Source organism: Myxocyprinus asiaticus, chromosome 21 (genome assembly GCF_019703515.2).
Source record: "Myxocyprinus asiaticus isolate MX2 ecotype Aquarium Trade chromosome 21, UBuf_Myxa_2, whole genome shotgun sequence".
NCBI lineage: Eukaryota > Metazoa > Chordata > Actinopteri > Cypriniformes > Catostomidae > Myxocyprinus > Myxocyprinus asiaticus.
In genome coordinates this window covers 15,600,250-15,619,220 of record NC_059364.1, presented here as the reverse complement: position 1 = coordinate 15,619,220, position 18,971 = coordinate 15,600,250, and the positions used below count along the sequence as shown (strand labels likewise).

The 18,971-nt window shown below is 40.6% G+C and overlaps 1 protein-coding gene across 2 annotated transcripts in view; it reads left to right on the top strand.

Moving 5' to 3' along the window:
* The window catches only part of jag2a (jagged canonical Notch ligand 2a), a 54,445-nt gene that overhangs the window by 1,505 nt on the left and 33,969 nt on the right, over positions 1–18,971 (top strand). For both annotated transcript variants that reach the window (XM_051648690.1, XM_051648689.1), the window contains exon 3: positions 15,803–15,863. In XM_051648690.1, coding sequence (XP_051504650.1) covers positions 15,803–15,863 — 61 coding nt within the window. The remainder of the gene's footprint in view (positions 1–15,802; positions 15,864–18,971) is intronic.

Below are 18,971 nucleotides of genomic sequence, written 5' to 3'. Positions count from 1 at the left end.
TGGTCATTGGCGTTAATCGTAAAGCTGATGATTTGTGGGTCTCCGGTTACGGCGCGCGTTCGGTTGTGCGAGCGGCGTCAGGTGCTTGTCTCTGTCTCGCGCGCGTTGAGTATACTGTTGCACGCTTAACTGATTGTGTATTTATAGGATGCAGTGTGTTTCACTTCATGCGGATGGGGCTGTAAGATGCAAAATGACCATATTGCGTAGTATATGTTAAAATGTTTTGTTAGGTAACCTAAAAATGTGCTTCCAGTGGTAACACCCAAATTTCCTGGTTTTATTCCAATCAAAAATGTTATTTAATATGACTAAATTATCCTGACCAATTAGGTTACACCAACGAAAGTAGTTTTATTAAATATTTGTTGGTTAGCCTAGTTCAAACAGAAATAGATTGTTGAGTTAACACTTGCAGGTTACCACTTTTTTTCGGTGTAGAAGGAAGACAATCTATAAACATTTCTACTTTGCACCTTTCTGACTAGATCAATGTAACTATGGGTTATACTATATAAAACAAACTTTGGTATTTGGTATGAAAAATAGTGCATACCTACAGTAGTAATGCATCTTCCATAGTGGTAATAAAAATGTAGAGTAGCCTTACTCTCCTATCAGAGATCTCCCATTTAGTAGCTATGGATCTACCACATTTTCAACAAAATACCATAGTTTATGCCACTGAGTGTTTTTCTAGTAATACAATGAAATTGTTTGCTTTACAGGGTTGTTTTGCTTTCTATTTCTGTTCTACATTTGATTTTGTACATCACAACCCTGTTGTATGGCCCTACTGAAACCCCAGTTCACACATTACAACACACGTGCATTTACAACTTCTGTTGGCATATTTTACGATTATCTCTTTCCGAAAGAATTATAATGTATGGTCATCACTGAAGTGTGAAAATAGCATAAGCTCACATGAATGCTTTTTTGGGCAAAAGTGAGATTGCATTTTGAAAACAGTTTACACAAGACATGGTTCTTGACTAGAGCTGGCATGCTCATGGAGTGATAGCACAAGCAAAGAGATAGAGTGGAAAAAGAGAGAGAGAGGCAGTGGGAGCTGTCAACATGATCACGTTTCAGATAGTGCATTGTCACTAAATAGACCAGAACAGATAATTTGTAAGATAATGCAGGATGCTTTACTATGGGTAAAATGTTTAACTAAAACCACACACCATTTACACCAGTGTAAGTTTGTTGTTGCTGTTTTTTATTTTAAACCTGGTGAATCTGTTTTGCTAATTGGTGGAAAACGCTCAATCGCTGCATTTGATTATTAATTTTTTGCTTCCAGATTTCAGTCGTGGTGATAAACGTAGCCCTGGGGTAAAAGCTGCTTGTGTTCTTCTGTTGTGTAAACACACCTTTTAACCCCTTCAAACATATTGTCACATATTTGTGTATCTGCAATAACCAGTGATGTCACAAGCTTTAGCACCGACACACATAGAGATGCGCTGCCGAGTGAATTCATTTTAGCACAAATAGTTACTCATACAATTTTTTCAAGGTCATGATAAGTTCAAGACATAGACATCAAAATGGTCACAAATGTACCACGATAAAAATTTTACAGCTCATAAATGAACAGTCAACTCGTCAAACACGATAATTCACGCAGCTGTGTCTGCCTGTTAGGCGGTTATGGGGTTGTCATTTATCAAAAGTCACACAAACAGCTAACAAACAGTCTTTTCAAGCACATGATACATTTATTTTATGAAACAGTCAGCGAAATGGTCACAAAAGCATTATGATAATAGTTTACAGCTCATCAACACATCTATGAAAGCGATCATCCGGTGAATGCAGCCATGTTTGCTTTTTAGGTGGATATGCGGTTGTCATTCACTCAAACAGCTACTCGAACAGTCTTTTCAAGCACATGATACGTTTATTTTATGCATAGACATCCAAATGTTCACAAAAGTACTACGATAACAGTTTACAGCTCATATACACAGTCATCTCATCTATGAATGTGATCATCCAATGCACACAGCCATGTCTGTTTATATTGTCTGTGGATATGCGGCAGTCATTCATAAGTCACACAAACAGCAACATTTTTTAAATACGCAGTAATTGCTTAATGCTAGATGAACTGTACACAGATGAGACAAAGCATGTTCTTCTAGGCAGATATTTTGATTTTGATATTTTTGACTGTGAATGTTTCTTTATTTTTGTGGTTCTTCTGTGTTTTAATCTGAATATTGATCTGATCACCACTGCTAACAGGAAAGCACCATAGTTGCCAATTCCATTTATTACATATAAGTGACTTTGGGCTTGGGGGGGTTATGTCCAGTATTTAGTCAACTTTTTTTGGGCTTGGTTGGGTTTGTTAGCACTTAACCCAATAAAGTATGACCCACCACTAATAGCAGCTGCTAAATATCCTTACCTACTGTTCAAGCCATACTCCACATCAGGCATGTTAATCAAAGGGGTAGTAGAAGAGTCCACATCTGGTCCAAACCGACACGCGCAGCACTCAATGTCTCGCACATACACCGGAAACTGGTTCAATGAGTGACACTAGTGGCGTCAGAAAGGTGGAAAATGCTGCCTTTGGAGATGAAAATAAGGTGCCTTTAGAACTTTTCTGAGACCAGTTTTCTTCAAATTTATTCAAAAATGCTGTCAGTTAAGCCATTAACTGAATAGGCAGCAAGGTACTGTAGCTGTAATGCCACGGTCCTGTCAGACCAAAACCCAAACTGACAGAGAGACAGGACCGTGGCATTATCCGCCCATGTCTGTCTTTGTGTGTGCGCGCTGTCTCTGTTTTATTCCCTGCCGAGCGCTCTTCTGTCTGTTGTGTTTCATGTCTGGAGTATGGTGTCTGGGTCCTGACTTCCTGTCAAGTTCGGTTCCAGTCTGTGTCAGGACCTGGACATTCATACTCCTTGTCTGTCTGTTATGGACGTGGGTGCATCGCGCTTATGTCATCTTGGCTGCGTGCACTCGCATCAATAATCTATGTCAGTCTTTGTGTCTGTCTCTCGCGTCCGTGGACGTGCGTTGCGCTCACTTTGCGCCATGTGCCCAGGTCGTGAGCTGTGTTCATGTTTGTGCTGAGGTTCGGTCACTTCGGTAAGGTATCGGGTATGTGTGTGGCCAAACTCTCACACAAATGTCTTCTCTCGTTTTGTTTGTCGATTGGCATGAGTGTAAATCGCCTCATTTTCTTGGCAATGTGTGCTCATGCCAATCGGATGTTTTGGCTTCTTTTTAGAACACTCGGCTTTGTTATTGTTTCTGTATCGCTGCGTGCTTCTCTGTTTTACGTCACACCCCGCCTCATTGTTTGCTCATTATTGTTTTATTAGTAACACCTGCCCTTTATTAAGCCACTTGATTTCTCTCCCTGTTTTAGTCTTCTCGTGTGTGCTGTCCAGTGCCAGTTCGTCTTGTTCTCCAGTCTGTCCTGTATGTGTTTCTGTGTTCCAGTCGATCCTGAATCTCTGTTCCCATAGCCTGGTCCAGTCGGTCCTGATTCCCCGTTTTCCCTCTGCCCCAGCCTGGTTTCCTGTTTTCCCCTACGGGGTAGTTTTTGTTGTTTTCCCCCTTGTGGGAGTTTTTATGTTTGGTTATCGTTTAAATAAACAATATTTATTTTTGCTCTGCATTTGGGTCCTCATCTCTGCAACAACCGTGACATTACGAACTGTTCATATTGGACCCAGCAGAGATTTTTTTTCCTTCAACTGGTCACGCAGCGCACTGCGCTATTAAGCAGCTTTACGGGCTACGACACAAGGGCACCCCTCTCACAGAGGTGGAGTCATGCCACTCCTCAACCTCCATTTTGCCTGTTTGTGCAATATGGGCTCAGGGTCCAACAGCCCCAGAATTTTTTGATGGGGATCCAGACACCTGCAAAGTTTTTTGGCCCGGTTCAACCTGCTTTTTAAGGAGCCATTTTTTCTGGTCATGGCCGAACATAAAAGGATCAATTACATCTCCCTTTTTCTGACTGGGCGGGCAAAATGTTGGGTCAAATCACTGCAGTATCTTGACTCTCCTTGCCTCAGAAGTGTGGCGCTGTTTGCCCTAAGTCATCAGGGCTGCCTTTGGTCATCCTTTTGTAGGTAGAATGGTCTCAGGGGGCCCCATTCTGTCCACTCCTGCTCCCTTGGAGGCATCCATCTCACCTGAGCCCGCTGCTACGGACCGCCAGGGGGCGGATGCTGCATCAGCAGCAGTGCCGCTCACCGCCCGGAAGAGGAGGAGGTGCCCCTCAAGCACCCACGCCTGCCACAGCCAATGAGCCAGCAGCCACGCCTGCCATGGCCAACGAGCCAGCGCCCACGCCTGCCATGGCCAACGAGCCAGCGCCCATGCCTGCCAGGGCCAACGAGCCAGTGCCCACGCCTGCCATGGCCAACAAATCAGCCCACTCCTGCCACGGCCAATGAGCCAGCGCCCACGCCTGCCACGACCAACGAGCCAGCGCCCACGCCTGCCACGGCCAACGAGCCAGCACCCATGCCTACCACGGCCACCGAGCCAGCGCCAGCGCCCACGCCTGCCACGGTCAACGAGCCAGCACCCACGCCTGCCACAGTCAACGAGCCTGTTCCTGAAGCCTCGTCCATCCCAGAGCCAGCGTCTGAAGCCTCATCCGTCCCAGAGCCAGCGTCTGAAGCCTCATCCATCCCAGAGCCAGCGTCTGAAGCCTCATCTGTCCCAGAGTCAATACTTGAAGCCTCAGCCATCCCAGTGCCAGCGTCCCCTGTCATGACGGCCGCTCCCACAGCAGTGCTCCCGGCCGTCCAAAAGAGGTGGAGTGCTCCTGTTCCCCAGTCGCTGCCAGCGCTCCCGGCCATGGAGGCCGCATCCCAGTCGCTGCCAGTGCTCCTGGCCATGGAGGCCGCTCCCCAGTCGCTGCCAGTGCTCCTGGCCATGGAGGCCGCTCCCCAGTCACTGCCAGCCACAGAGGCTGCTAAAATTCCCTCAAAATAAAAATCATTATTGTAGGCTTACTGGAGTGAATAGGGGTAAGACAAGGACATGGTTTTGAACATGGATTTTTTATTACTCACTCAATAATGAACTTTTGTTTATTGTAACCAAAAAAATCGTACATAGTGCAGCTTCAACTGTTTCTGCACAGTGTCGTCTCAATAAAGCTCATTTGGTATCTTTGGAGTGCAGGGTTTTGGAAAGAGGGGGCGTGGCTAATCCAATGTCTCAGTCTCGTGGAAGTAGAATGGCTGTAATCGTTTACAGCACCTTTAACGCTGACCACTTGTAATAAGATCACCTGAAAGACATCTTAAAACCAGGTGTAAACGGAGTCTAAGGGTCACTTTTTTTGCTTGTTTCTCTTAAATAATCTGGCAACACTTGAAATCACCTGAGTGCAAGTTTATGTAGTTTGTTCAATTGTGACACATCTTTGTATCTAACTGTCTGTTTGTCTGTAGTTTCTATTGCTAGACACCAATTTTATACATAATACAAATCTCTTGTGATAGCATCTCCACCAGAGTTGTTTAGTTTGTTTTAGTTGTTCTGCTTTTTGTTTTCTGGAATGCTTGAGAATCCCTGTATTTTTCCAAGCATCAAATAACACCTTTTTCCATTTGATTCGAACTGGAAATTTCAGTGGGTTATTACCCTTGAGACTTTAGTTCTAGACTTAATCTGTGTCTCAGAATGTTTTCCTGATCAGCAGAATCATCCAACTCAATAATATATGTTATCTTGTTGCTTGGTTTCGAAACTGGTGGTGAAGATTCTGCAAGTAGTTCTGTGTGAAGTCTGAAGTGAGAAATATTTGCAGTCCAGTGTTAATCCTGGTGAAGACAGCTCTTAGTAGGAAGGAAATCCTCCTGCTGGGATGTTTAATAGTGCAATCCATTATTTTTGGAACTGGCAAACCACAAAAACAAACACTTGCTAATGGTAGGAATCCTCCCATAATGTTTTCTACAGTGTCTCTCCTTTGTAGTTTTAACGAATGCATAAAAGGCAAATAAAAATGATGATAGATGATACAGTGGATTTTATACAGTTGCCTAAGCGTACATACTACACAGTGTATCATCACAACGTCAGCAGAACGGAAACCTGCCAAGACACTTTCATTTGCCATACTTTCTTAGCGAATCAGGTCTGCCAGGGGAGGGATACAGTTTACGGAAGGTGATGTTTATGAGCCTTATAAGTCCTGCTGTGCCTGACGTCCTACAGCTGGGAGATCTTTGATACTCTTCCAGTATACCATCCTTAGTTTCTGGATAAAAATCCCATCCCACTGAGCACATACACACACACCAACTTTTTTATTTATTCTTTTCCAAGAAGCAGCTTCCCAAATTCATTCAAGTCTCATTAAAAGAAACTTCTCAGCCTTTAATCTAAACCCCCAAATATACAGTTAAGAAAAGAAATCATCTAAAAAAACAAATAAAAATACAATAGTATTTTCAATAATAACGTTAGCCAGTGCAGTCAATTTGGCTGGTTTAAGATTTGGGCTCAGTACTTCAATCACTGTATCTTTGCACTGGAAATTCTGTCTCTGTTTCAAATTGTGTCAGTGTGGACTTGCCCAGATGCAAGGGACATTTCTTGACATGGAAAGAAACAGAGAGTGTTCCACTTAAAGAGAGACAGACACTAGTGACCAACAAACCTTTTTCACAAGGGGGAGTGTTATTTATAAAATCTCTACTTTTGAATGCAAGACTAAACACTCCAAAATGTTGTCCTGGTCTGTGCTACTCTCTCTATTTATTCTTCTTTATTTATTTTCAGAGATTTCCTGTCCTCCTGTCACCCCATCCTGCTTTCTTTAAATCTTAGATGAGCGTTGGGTCTCTTGATTCATGACTGTTTTTCTCTCTTTTCTGCAAGTGCTCTGTACAGTTGGCTGAGAATTAGATCACAGGTGTTTAATGTAGACTTGTTTAGTGTTCTTGATCTGCACTGTGATTTCTCTTTTTCATCTGTTGGTTGTAGAACCGATAGCAGTTCATTATTTAACTGTATTATAAAATGTATATTTTTGGTTCTAAAATCTAATTGGATGGTAAAATTCTTGCATCATTTACTTGTTTCAACCTCATATGACTTTCTTTCTTCTGTGGAACACAAAAGGAAATGTTCAGTTTCAGTCAACATTCACTTTCATTGTATGGAAAAAAGATGCTATGAAAGTGAATTGTTACTGTGGCTAACATTCTGCCTAACATTTCCTTTTGCTTTCAATGGAAGAAAAAGAGCCATACAGATTTGGAACAACATAAGCTGAGTAATTGATAGGCTTGGGATCGATGCCTTTTTCACGCATCGATAATCGGAAGAGTTTCCAGATGACTATCGATATACCAATGAACCAAAACATTATGACCACTCGAAGGTGAAGTGAATAAAGTTGATCATCTCCTAAAGGCCACATAGGAAGGTCTGGGTAGATTAGATGGTTAGCTAGCGATCAGTTCTCTTAGTCAACGTGTTAAAGAGGAGAAATGGTAGGAGAAAAGACCTGAGTGACTTTGACAAGGGCCACATTTTTATGGCCATACGACTGGGTCAGAGCATCTCTTAAACTGCAAGGTTTGTGGGGTGCTCCCGGTCTGCAGTGGTGAGTACTTACCAACAGTGGTCTGAGGAGGGACAAACCACAAATGGGCGACAGGGTGTTGGGTGCCCAAGGCTCATTGATATGCAAGGGCAATGAAGGCTATCCTGTCTGGTCTGGACCGACAGAATGTCTACTGTGGCACAAGTCTCAGAAAAGTTTGATGATGGTTATGGGAGGAATGTGTCACAACACACATTGCATCGCACCCTGCTGCGTATAGGGCTGCATAGACAAGACTGGTCAGAGTAGCCATGATGATCCCTGTCCACCATCGAAAGTGCACACAATGGGCATGTGAGCATCGGAACTGGACCGTGAAGCAGTGGAAGAAGGTCGCCTGGTAATGTACATGTGTGCCATTTACCTGAGGAGGTGATGGCACCAGGATGCACTGTGGGAAGACGACAAGCCGGTAGCAATGTTCTGATGGGTAACCCTGGGTCCGGCCATTCATGTGGACGTCAATTTGACACGTACCACCTACCTAAACATCGTTGCAGACCATGTACACCCCTTCATGGCAGTGGTATTGTCTGATGGCAGTGGCCTCTTTTAGCACATATTGTTTGGGAATGGTCTGAGGAACATCAAGGTGTTGCCCTGGCCTCCAAATTCCCGAGATCTCAATCCGATTGAGCATCTGTGGGATGTGTTGGACCAATAAGTCCGATCTCCACCTTGCAACTTACAGACTTGAAAGATCTGCTGCTATTGTCTTGGTGCCAGATACCACAGGACACGTCAAAATTCTGTAGTGCTACGGACTGCAACTTGCATAGTTTTCCAAAGGACAAAGATTACAGTATTTACTCTAACCATCACTGGATGTATTGTGTATTAGTATCTTTCATATACAGTTGTGCTCAAAAGTTTGCATACCCTGGCAGAAATTGTGAAATTTTGGCATTGATTTTGAAAATATGACTGATGGTCTTTTATTTAAGGATAGTGATCATATGAAGCCATTTATTATCACATAGTTGTTTGGCTCTTTTTTAAATCGTAATGGTAACAGAAATCACCCAAATGGCCCTTATTAAAAGTTTACATACCCTTGAATGTTTGGCCTTGTTACAGACACACAAGGTGACACACACAGGTTTAAATGGCAATTAAAGGTTAATTTCCCACACCTGTGGTTTTTTAAATTGCAATTAGTGTCTGTGTATAAATAGTCAATGAGTTTGTTAGCTCTCACGTGGATGCACTGAGCAGGCAAAATACTGAGCCATGGGGAGCAGAAAAGAACTGTCAAAAGACCTGCGTAACAAGGTAATGGAACTTTATAAAGATGGAAAAGGTTATAAAAAGATATCCAAAGCCTTGAAAATGTCAGTCAGTACTGTTTAGTCACTTATTAAGAAGTGGAAAATTCAGAGATCTCTTGATATCAAGCCAAGGTCAGGTAGACCAAGAAAGATTTCAGCCACAACTGCCAGAAGAATTGTTGGGGATACAAAGAAAAACCCACAGGTAACCTCAGGAGAAATACAGGCTGCTCTGGAAAAAGACGATGTGGTTGTTTCAAGGAGCACAATACTTGTTGACTCCTCTTCAAACATAGCGCTTATGGTTGTGACCATAAAGCTCTATTTTGGTCTCGTCACTCCAAATTACAGTGTGCCAGAAGCTGTGAAGCGTGTCAAGGTGTTGTCGGGCATATTGTAACCGGGCTTTTTTGTGGCATTGGCTTCTTTCTGGCAACTCGACCATGCAGCTCATTTTTGTTCAAGTATCGACGAAGTATTGTGCTCCTTGAAACAACCACACCGTCTTTTTCCAGAGCAGCCTGTATTTCCCAGGGAACTCACTTATTGATAAAATATATATATTGAATGTGCTATACTGAAAGTTGCTTTGTATAAAAGTGTTTGCCAAATGCATAAATGTGAATGTTTTATTATAGAGCTGTTGCCGCCATTTTTATAGGCTTTGAAAAAAAGCCACTCAAGGCATGCGCTAGTGTGATTTTACCATGATATGTGTGATTTAAAGTAACAAGTCCCCTTCACTGTGATAAAATAATTGTAATACACAGCCTTTCATGACTTACTGTTTTTATAAACCACCTCTTTCATTAAAAATGGTACACGGTGGAAGAGCATTGTTAATTCTGTGCCACAGAAACTAAAGCATTGTATAGAGTGACTGTATAACACAGGTGTGTTACCAACCTGCACCTATCACGTTCAGCTTTTAAGAGGCACAGCTCCTGCATTTGTGTGTGTGTAACTGTGCATTGATTTGCATTTGACCTGAATCCATAAAGACCAGTATACTCTGCTTTTTTAGACCTGGTGTGTGTGTGTACTATGTGTGTGTGTGTGTGTGTGTGTGTATGCTAACAAAAGGGACATACAGACTGTGATCTCACAATATATGTTCTCCCTCCCTCTGAGGTGTAAAAACAATGGTACTGCTTGCTCAGTGTCACTTAGGAGGTGTAATTTATTCATTGGCAGTGTCTGTATATGTGTGTGTATCTGCAGGCATGTGTATATGCATGTGGGTACCTTATGTCCATTTGACTAATGAAAGATAAAATATTCCCCTCTCCTGCTCCTCCCTGAACTTGAGTTTGGTGTCTGATAGCTGTCATTAGAGGTTAGTAAATGTGTCTTACAGAACTGACCAGGTGCTTGTATCAGTACTCATGTACAGGTCCTTCCAGAACATCCTAACACATTTATAGGGGTTTAGATTTTACTCTGGATGTTGTAAAGAAATAGATATTAGCACATTACAAACATTTTTGAGTGTCAGTTGTTCAGCCAACGAAACCTTGAGAATACATCTTTCCACAAATATCCAGTGGCCAGAAAGACACGTTTTCAATGTCTTATCAGCTGAACAATCGACACTCCAGTGCACACCAGTACATTTTAAATGAATTTCAATCCTCACAGAGTATCGATCAATGAATGAAAGCCTGGTTTGTTATTGGTTCATTGCATTCTGTGGTTTTATTTAGGGCTGCAACAACTAATCGATAAAATCGCTAATTATCGATAATGAAAATCATCGACAATGAATACCATTATCGATTAGTTGGATATCTGCGGCAAGCACGGAGAAGCTCCGTCAGTGACGTCACTTGACAGCCCAGTGAAAATTTGTTGCATGATGAAACTCATTGGAGAAATGAAGGAGACAAATTGAAGTGGGAAAAAAACATGCCCAAGATGTCCAGCGCACAAGAGCATTTTATATACAAAAGAAGATCATAATAAGCAAATAATTTAATGTGGAGCGGTTGCTGCATCAGGTGCGTTGAAAGTGGCATGTGCTGTTTGATGCGCTTGAGTTTAAGTTGTTTCTCTCCAGTATATAACTTATATTTTACTGCTATTTTCTATATTTTATAATTTATACATGTTATGTATTAAAAAGTTCAGGCACGTATTTACGGGTATTTCTCAAAACTGTTTGTTTTTACCACATGCAAGTCTCCATTAAACTTCACTGAGCAAACGAGCGTGAGCATCTGTGTCATTCAAACTGATCACAATGGAGAAAGGGAGTGCCATCATTTTGATTAAACTCGTGGAACATCATACCACGCTTTCAGTTTCAATGTAATTGTAACAGTATAAGGATGGGCAAGGAGGAGGCGGGAACCGGCTGAACAGTAAACGTAAGTTTAATGTCAAAACTCAAACTTAAAACAACATTAAACAAACACAAACACAGACACACATGCAACGCGGCCGTGTGCGTCTCTCTCTCTCTCTAACTGGTGTCTCTGGCTCCCTTTTATCTTGCTCTCCCGCTGATCAACTGATTCAGCGCTGCAATGCCCTCCTCCTCGTCACAATCCTCCCCCACCCGATTCAGGCCGGGGTGCCACCGGTCTGACTAACTCCCCCCCTCCCTCAGATCGGTGGCGCCCCAGGCTGAATCGGTCTCCGGTGATGTCATGGTTCTATCAACCATTCAGGTTGGGTTTTGTCTGATGAGAACCATGACATCATCGTCCCCTTCTGTCTTGTGTTCATGTTTTGTGTGGGCGCACGTGTGGGTTATCGCTATGCGCGATTTGCCGCCATGTGCCCTCTGGTGATGTCACAGTCATGGCACCTTGCTAGGTTGTGTTTGCCTGTGGAGGACCGTGGCATCATCACCCCTTGTTTGTTTTGTCAAAGCGTGTTACGTTTTGCCCTTATATGTCTCAGGTGTCGCTGGCATGCTGAATCAGCGTTTCCATGGGAACCCTGATTGTTTCCATGGGAATGCTGATCATTACAACCTTCACCTGCGAGCGACACCTGCCTCCTGTTTGTTTCTCTTATTTAAACCCCCGTGTATGTCATGTCCGATGTTGGATCTTTGTTTACTGTGTGTAAACTGTGTGTTTACTGTTACTGTGGTGTCTTTGTAACTGTTACTGTGTGTGGTAACTGTGTTCTCTCATGCAGTTGGAGCTGGCCGCGTTTTAGTTTCAGGAGTGGAGAATCTTCTGTTCTCATTTGCCGCGGCCCTCGCCAGTTCGGTGCCCAGTGCATGTGGAGGAGGATTCCTCGATCTCTGCCCACATCTTGGGAGAGGAGTTTGATGCCTGGGCTTGCTTTTAATTTGAAAAGAGCTGTTTGAGTTGTGAATAAATTCCCACTGAACTTTCCCTCTGCTGTTGGTTCCTGTTTCCCCAGCATCGTGACAAGATTAATCTGTTACTTCTGTCTCCCATGAGCTATGTATTTGGCTTCTTTTTCATGACAGATGCCCAAATGAGAGGGTATCATTAAATATGATGATCAATAAATCATGACGTATGTTTCTGGGAATGGAGTCTGTTTGAAGTCTTCTGCAAGATGTGTTGATTGTAAAGACCTCCAAGCTAAATCGCATGAACTTAGACATATCTTGAATATTAGTAGCAAATTACACGTTATTTCAAGAAATGCAATAATTCTGTTGGTAGATTTTGCCCATTTTGTAGTTTGTAGCTCTGCATATGTTTTTCAGTGTTCTGATGGTTACAGTTTTATAGTAGTTTCAATGAAGTCAATAAGGCAACAAGTGTGACATTATTCCTGATGCAAAATTATTGCCAAACTCATATAAAATATAGCAGGGCTCTGAAATAGAACAGGGCTATTAAATAATATTTTCATATTAAGATGGTGATGGTGATTTAGTATTTGTTGTGCACACACACACACACACACACACACAACATTTCACACTTCAAGTTTCTTGTAAAAGTGAGGTTTTAGCAATGTTTTTGGTGAGCACCCAATGTGAATTTTTCTTCAGGTTTAGTTAAAGATATGCCTGGATCAAGAGCCTTTCCTTCCAACCCTCTATTGCATGCACCTACAAGTTTGAGCGGTTTGGCTTCAAAGATGTGAGTGTCAGCACACGAAATCCACGGGCATGTTTCTCGTGCAGTCCTGCTGCAGTAAACCTCTGCCCAAACAAATAGTAAAACCTGTTACTCAAACATACCTGCTAAATAATGACCTCAGAAATGGCAGTTTTTTTTAAGTTTCTTGTTGTTTTGGGTTAGTTTAACATTGTCAGGGTTTACAATTAACACCCACGGGTTACACCGTCACTCTTACTTGCCACTTTGGCGGGTTTCGTTTTCACGGTTATACCAACAGTGAAAATTCTGTGAATGTTGGGCGACTCGGAGCCGCTGCCAAAGCAAATTTAAAAGTAGCTTATTCACCTAGAATTAAGCGCTTTATAAGCTCTAAATGTTCCTCTCATAACTTACTCTTCTGTGCGGGGCGAATGAAGCAGTATACAGTAAAGCTCTATATGGAGAAAATCAAACCTCTCAAACTGCAATACAGCCCCTACATTATAAACAGTACTGATGAGGTAAAGAGGAGACAAATACACATCATCAGTTATTCAAATGCACATCATCATCCTAAGACTATTAACATTCATCTAACTACAGTAATGTGAAGCCATCCATGGTCTTACTTGTGGTAATGGCCTTATCATTACAAATTAACACTGTTAAACAATGTTAGAACAATGATAAACTTTCATATAGGCAAGTAATGTTCTATTCTACTCCTATTCTAAATGGCCATGTTTACCTTCAGATATTCTAAAGGTGAATTAAATAATTAGGCTTGTGTCCTTCTAAACTAATATCATCCTTATTCAAACAAATATCCAAACAAATGAATGCAGTTACAATCTCCAGGTGGGGGATTTTGTCTAGTGAAAATGCTGAGTGGCTAGTGACCTTGGAAAACTACTAGCCACAGTGGACAGTGAGCCATAAAGTTAATTTCAAACCCTGAACATCATAAAAAGCTGATTCCTTGCATCTTTCTTAAAATTAATGGAAATCCAGTGGTTTTAAACCATTTGTAATCCATTTAGTACAAACTCAAGCTTGATTTTTTTTTTTTTTTTTTTTTTTAGAAGGAAAGAAATCTCTTAATTAGATAGTAGCTATTCCGTGGAATGCAAACAGAGATGTTAGGCAGAATGTTAGCCTCAGTCACCATTCACTTTCTTTGCATCGTTTTTCCCATACAATAAAAGTAAATGGTGACTGAGGCTGCCATTATGCCTAACATCTCCTTTTGTGTTCCACAGACGAAAAAGTAATACGGGTTTGGAACAACATGAAGGTGAGTAAAGTATAGAATTTTTATTTTTAAGTGAACTTTTCCTCTAAGCTTTATTTTGTTTGTGTCAGAAATGGGGGGCTTAGAAATAGCTATGAAATAGCTATTCAAGAATAGCTTGAAATAGCTATTCAAGTTCAATTCTGTTCTGTTTTTTGCTTGTGCCAGAGATTTAAATGGACAATGGATTCCAGGACAATGTTTGTTATCCTAATGGCACTCAAGTTCTGACAGATTAAAGGGAAGTGACTCTAGTACCTCTCATTTGAGGGAGGAGGGAACATGACCTCTCCTGCCTTACAGTTAGCTCACCTCACTTACTGTACTTGTAGTTCAGGAACCTTTTGAAGTGATTCTGCCCCTGCTGTTAGTCCTCTTGAGTTTGCATGCTATTTTCCCACGAAATGAGTAAGCTGACCAATGTTCTTTACTGGAGGCGTGTATATGTGTAAAACAATCATTTATGAATAGTTGACTACAGCAGTGACCTGATATACACGCGCACACACATCCTTGCATCATCTCTCTGCTCATCTGGTTTATAACCGGGCTAATCAGTCACCAGACTGTGGGAACCAGGTTATTCTCATAACTGTTATGACTTGCATCCTGCCCAACACACACACAAACAAACTGACACACATATACATGTTTTCACACTTGGGTCCTCTTTAAAAGAACCAAAGTCTTAGTCCATTTTGCATTCACACTGTTGTTTTTGTGGAACCCAGACCACATTTAAAAGATAAAATTGATGTTAATTTTTATTATTATGGCTTTATTAAATGTTAAGAGTACAATAAGCTCTAAATATTAACTTATGAGATTATTAAACATGTTTAATACCCTTAAAATGAATAATTAACATTAGTACAGGTGTCTTTTGCATAAAAAAAGAACTGTATTACATAGTAAAAATATATAACATCTGGTTTTGAATAAATTAAGAGGGAAAAGCAATGCATTAAACTGAAAGCATTGTATTTTTATATTAATAATACTGTATTTAGAGTCAAAATTCAAGAAATGTAATAATGGATAATGGAAGATTAATCGCATTACCAACAAAAATACGATTGGTTTTATGTATTGACTGCCTCAGGCAACATCCATTCATTGAAAACAGTAGTAATATATTTGTGTCTTAATCTCTTAACTGTCACGTGCCATTCCAATACGGTCAAACGTGTTTGTCATTATGTGAAAGGGAAAATCAAGTGAGCCCGGAGTGCTTTGTGTTCACAATGCACGTTATTAGCGAACCGAATCTCGGGCTGCAAGCGAACCGTTGTCAGACCACCTCCCGAAATGGTCTTGGTTCGTTTCACTTTAAAAGGGTCTGAGATGGTTTGGATTGTTCACATGTGGGCCAAAAATCCCGTGAACCGCACTCAGATGCCTGAAATGGACCAAGTGTGAAAACGCCCTAAATGTCCCAGTTGTAAACTCTATTGGTAGACTAACAAAGCTATTTTTTTGTTGGTTTTTGGCTGTGTGTTGTTTTATAGATTTTTTCTGTTTGACTTTGTTTGTGGAGATCTACTTTTATGTTTAAAGTAGCTAACCTCTCTATCTCTCTTTCTCTCTCTAGCGAGCGTACACTCTGATCGTAGAGGCTTGGGACTGGGACAACGAAACAGTCACTGACAGCCGTGAGTAATGATTTCCCAACACACACATCATCATCCATCACTGCGTACATTTCAAATATACTTAAAAAATTCCATCAGTTTATCAGAAATGCCAGCACCAAACATACAATCATCAAAGCAAGCATCACTCAAAGTTTACATCTATAAATGTTACATCTCCTAAATATTTAATTGACATGAGTGTTGCTCAGACAGATTCCTCCTCATTCTGTCTCAGAATTACAACAGATTTTCTTCCCAAATCAGTGCAGAAAATGATTCCATCTGGGCTTGGGATTAATTCTGCATTTACAATTTGAAGAGAAATGCAGAGATTCTAATTTATTGGACTTTCAGTCCAAATGGTATGGAGAATTGGTATGGTTGGTGGTACAGAGACCCAGTGTGCAGGGCATTTTAACACACATTGTGAATGTTAATGCATATGTGTGTGTGTTGTCTCACACAGATGTGTCCTGTTTTCCTTTTCTCCTCCTATGGTTCTCCATTGCTCCATTATAGAGGATGACTCTGACAGGAAGTACCATTAATGAAGGAATTCAGTTTATGTTCTGGGTGTTGGCTGGCCATTTACAAGCAATGTAGTTTTGTTTAAGAGAGAAAAAGAGAGAGAGAGAAATAGATTTAGAGATAGAGATTGGGCCTATTTCCTGCATGCTTCTTGATCTGTCGGATTGCCACATAAATATTAGCGGTGTAAAAATGTGATGCATCGATCTGTCAAAGAAATTTCGAGGCATATATTATGGAATTTAAGAATTGATAATCATTACTATATTAATACCCAATGTGACCATTTCATATTACACAAGCCTTCTCACAACCGACACGGAGCGGAGCATGCAAGATTGAGGGGAAATAAAGCGCAAAAATTAAGAAAGTTAATGTGGCCGAATTCATTTATAAGATAAAAATGGATGGATGGATGGATGGATTGCTGCCGAGTTCTGCTTTCTGTGTCATTATTCAAAACTGTTTGCATCCATCTGACCAAAGCAAGTTCATTGTTATTGTCTTCTTCTCGTATTATGGTATATTGTGTTAATATTTCTTTTGTATCTCCATAAAACAGTTTATCCACAAATAGAACTCAGTTTAAATAAATATGATTTGTTGGGCAGAAATGTGTCTGTGAACGAAAACACTCACTCATTCATTCATTCATTCTCTTTAGAGTCAATGCTACAATATATAGGGAATAGGGAGCAATTTCAGACAGTTCTGAAGGGAACCAACCAGTTTGCTAAATGTCTGTTGATTACAGTCCTGTAAATGCCTTTACACGCTACTAATAGATAGTTTTTATTCTATGACCCTGCTTGATTTAAAGATGGATCTTATCTGCCTGCACATGACATTTCATCTGTAATTACTGGTGCAGTAAATCTCAACGTTACATGAAATGCAAATCTATTATGCTTATTTCATGGTTTACCGTCTATTTGTGTGTGTGTGTGTGTGTGTGTGTGTGTGTGTTTGCATCAAGTCATTATGTTGCATCAGACATCAGATATTATGTCTATATGTAACATATGTAACATATTAATCTATAATGCATTAATCTATATGCAACCACACATAAGCCAATCCTCATTGGTCGTAAATGCATCTGTAACTCTAGTGCTCAAGTCTGGTGCATTTCTAAATTAGGAATGTTCAGTAAAAACTTTAAATCATTTTTCAGCATATTTTTGAAAATAATTATGAATCGTTCCAAAATAATCGAATCGGATCAAATCAAATCGTGACCAAATTCAAGATTTTATAATGCATCGTAATTGTTAGATAAATAATCACAATCAAAATTAAACCCCTAATAAATATCTCTCATCAAAACAGATATAATTCTGTTCTGTTTTTCCCGTGATATATGCAAATATAAAGGAGTTAAGCTCCGTGATGATGATAATACAGCTTAATTTTGCTGCACTTGATGTGGTTCATAAAAACAAAAACGAGGCAGATAAAATTGCTTAGACAATTGCACTACAAAAAGCAACAGCTGTTATATGCCGCATTTTCTTTGTTGTCAGCGATGCCAAAAAAGTTATATGGTTAGTAAACCCAAAAATCATGTTGTTCCAAACCTTTATGACTTTCTTTTTTGGAACAAAAAAGGAGATGTTAGGCAGACCATTCACTTGCATTGCATGGGAAAAAAATGCAGTGACAATTAATTGTGACAGAGGCTGTCATTCTCAGTATAAGAACCCACACACACCAAAACAAACTTTGTAAGGTGCCGAGTCAAAAAAGAAGCATGATCAAAAACAGAAAAAAACTCGCACACTTGCTCACTGCTCCAACATTTTAATCTAAAACCATGTGGTTAACGTTTCGACCCATACGAGTCTTCCTCAGAACTGTCATTCTGCCTAGCATCTCCTTTTGTGTTCTGTGGAAGAAAGCAGAAAGTTATACGGGTTTGGAACGACACAATGGTGAGTAAATGATGACAGAATTTTCTGTAGATCTGTTTGGGTAATATGTGACCAGAACAAACAGTGGTGCGGTATGTTGACATGCATGTTTGATAAAGGTACAGTAATGCAGCATAATTGTAAGTGTTATTCATGTATTATTACTGTTGGTTTTTGTTGTTGTTGTTTCATTTTTTTGCATGTTCTTATTACTGGCTTAAGTGTACTAGTGCCCTTAAAAGGGCATGGAGGTTGTTTTAGGATGAAAATGGAGACTGTTTATACCCTGGAGAGAGTTTGGGTCTAAACAAAAAGTGTGAGGTCATCGCCTTGTTAAGCCATTAATTTCTAGCTTCTTATTATTTTCCACACATATCTATGAGCTAATTATTGTCTGAGCAGCTGCAATGCTACTATTCTCCATATACTCACTCAATCCCACATGCTCACAATGCTTTATTATCATCCAGTAAGGCTCTGACAGGACACACTCATACCTACAATTACACACATAGATGCACACACACTCATAAAAACAAATGTACCTCAGCCAGTTAATTACCAAGAAAAGGCCACTGACAGGACTGGCATGAATATACACTCTCACAAACAGACACACATACTTACACTGCACTTTAGTTAACACTACCAATGCTCTTATATGTTTACACCCACACCATTATCAGAC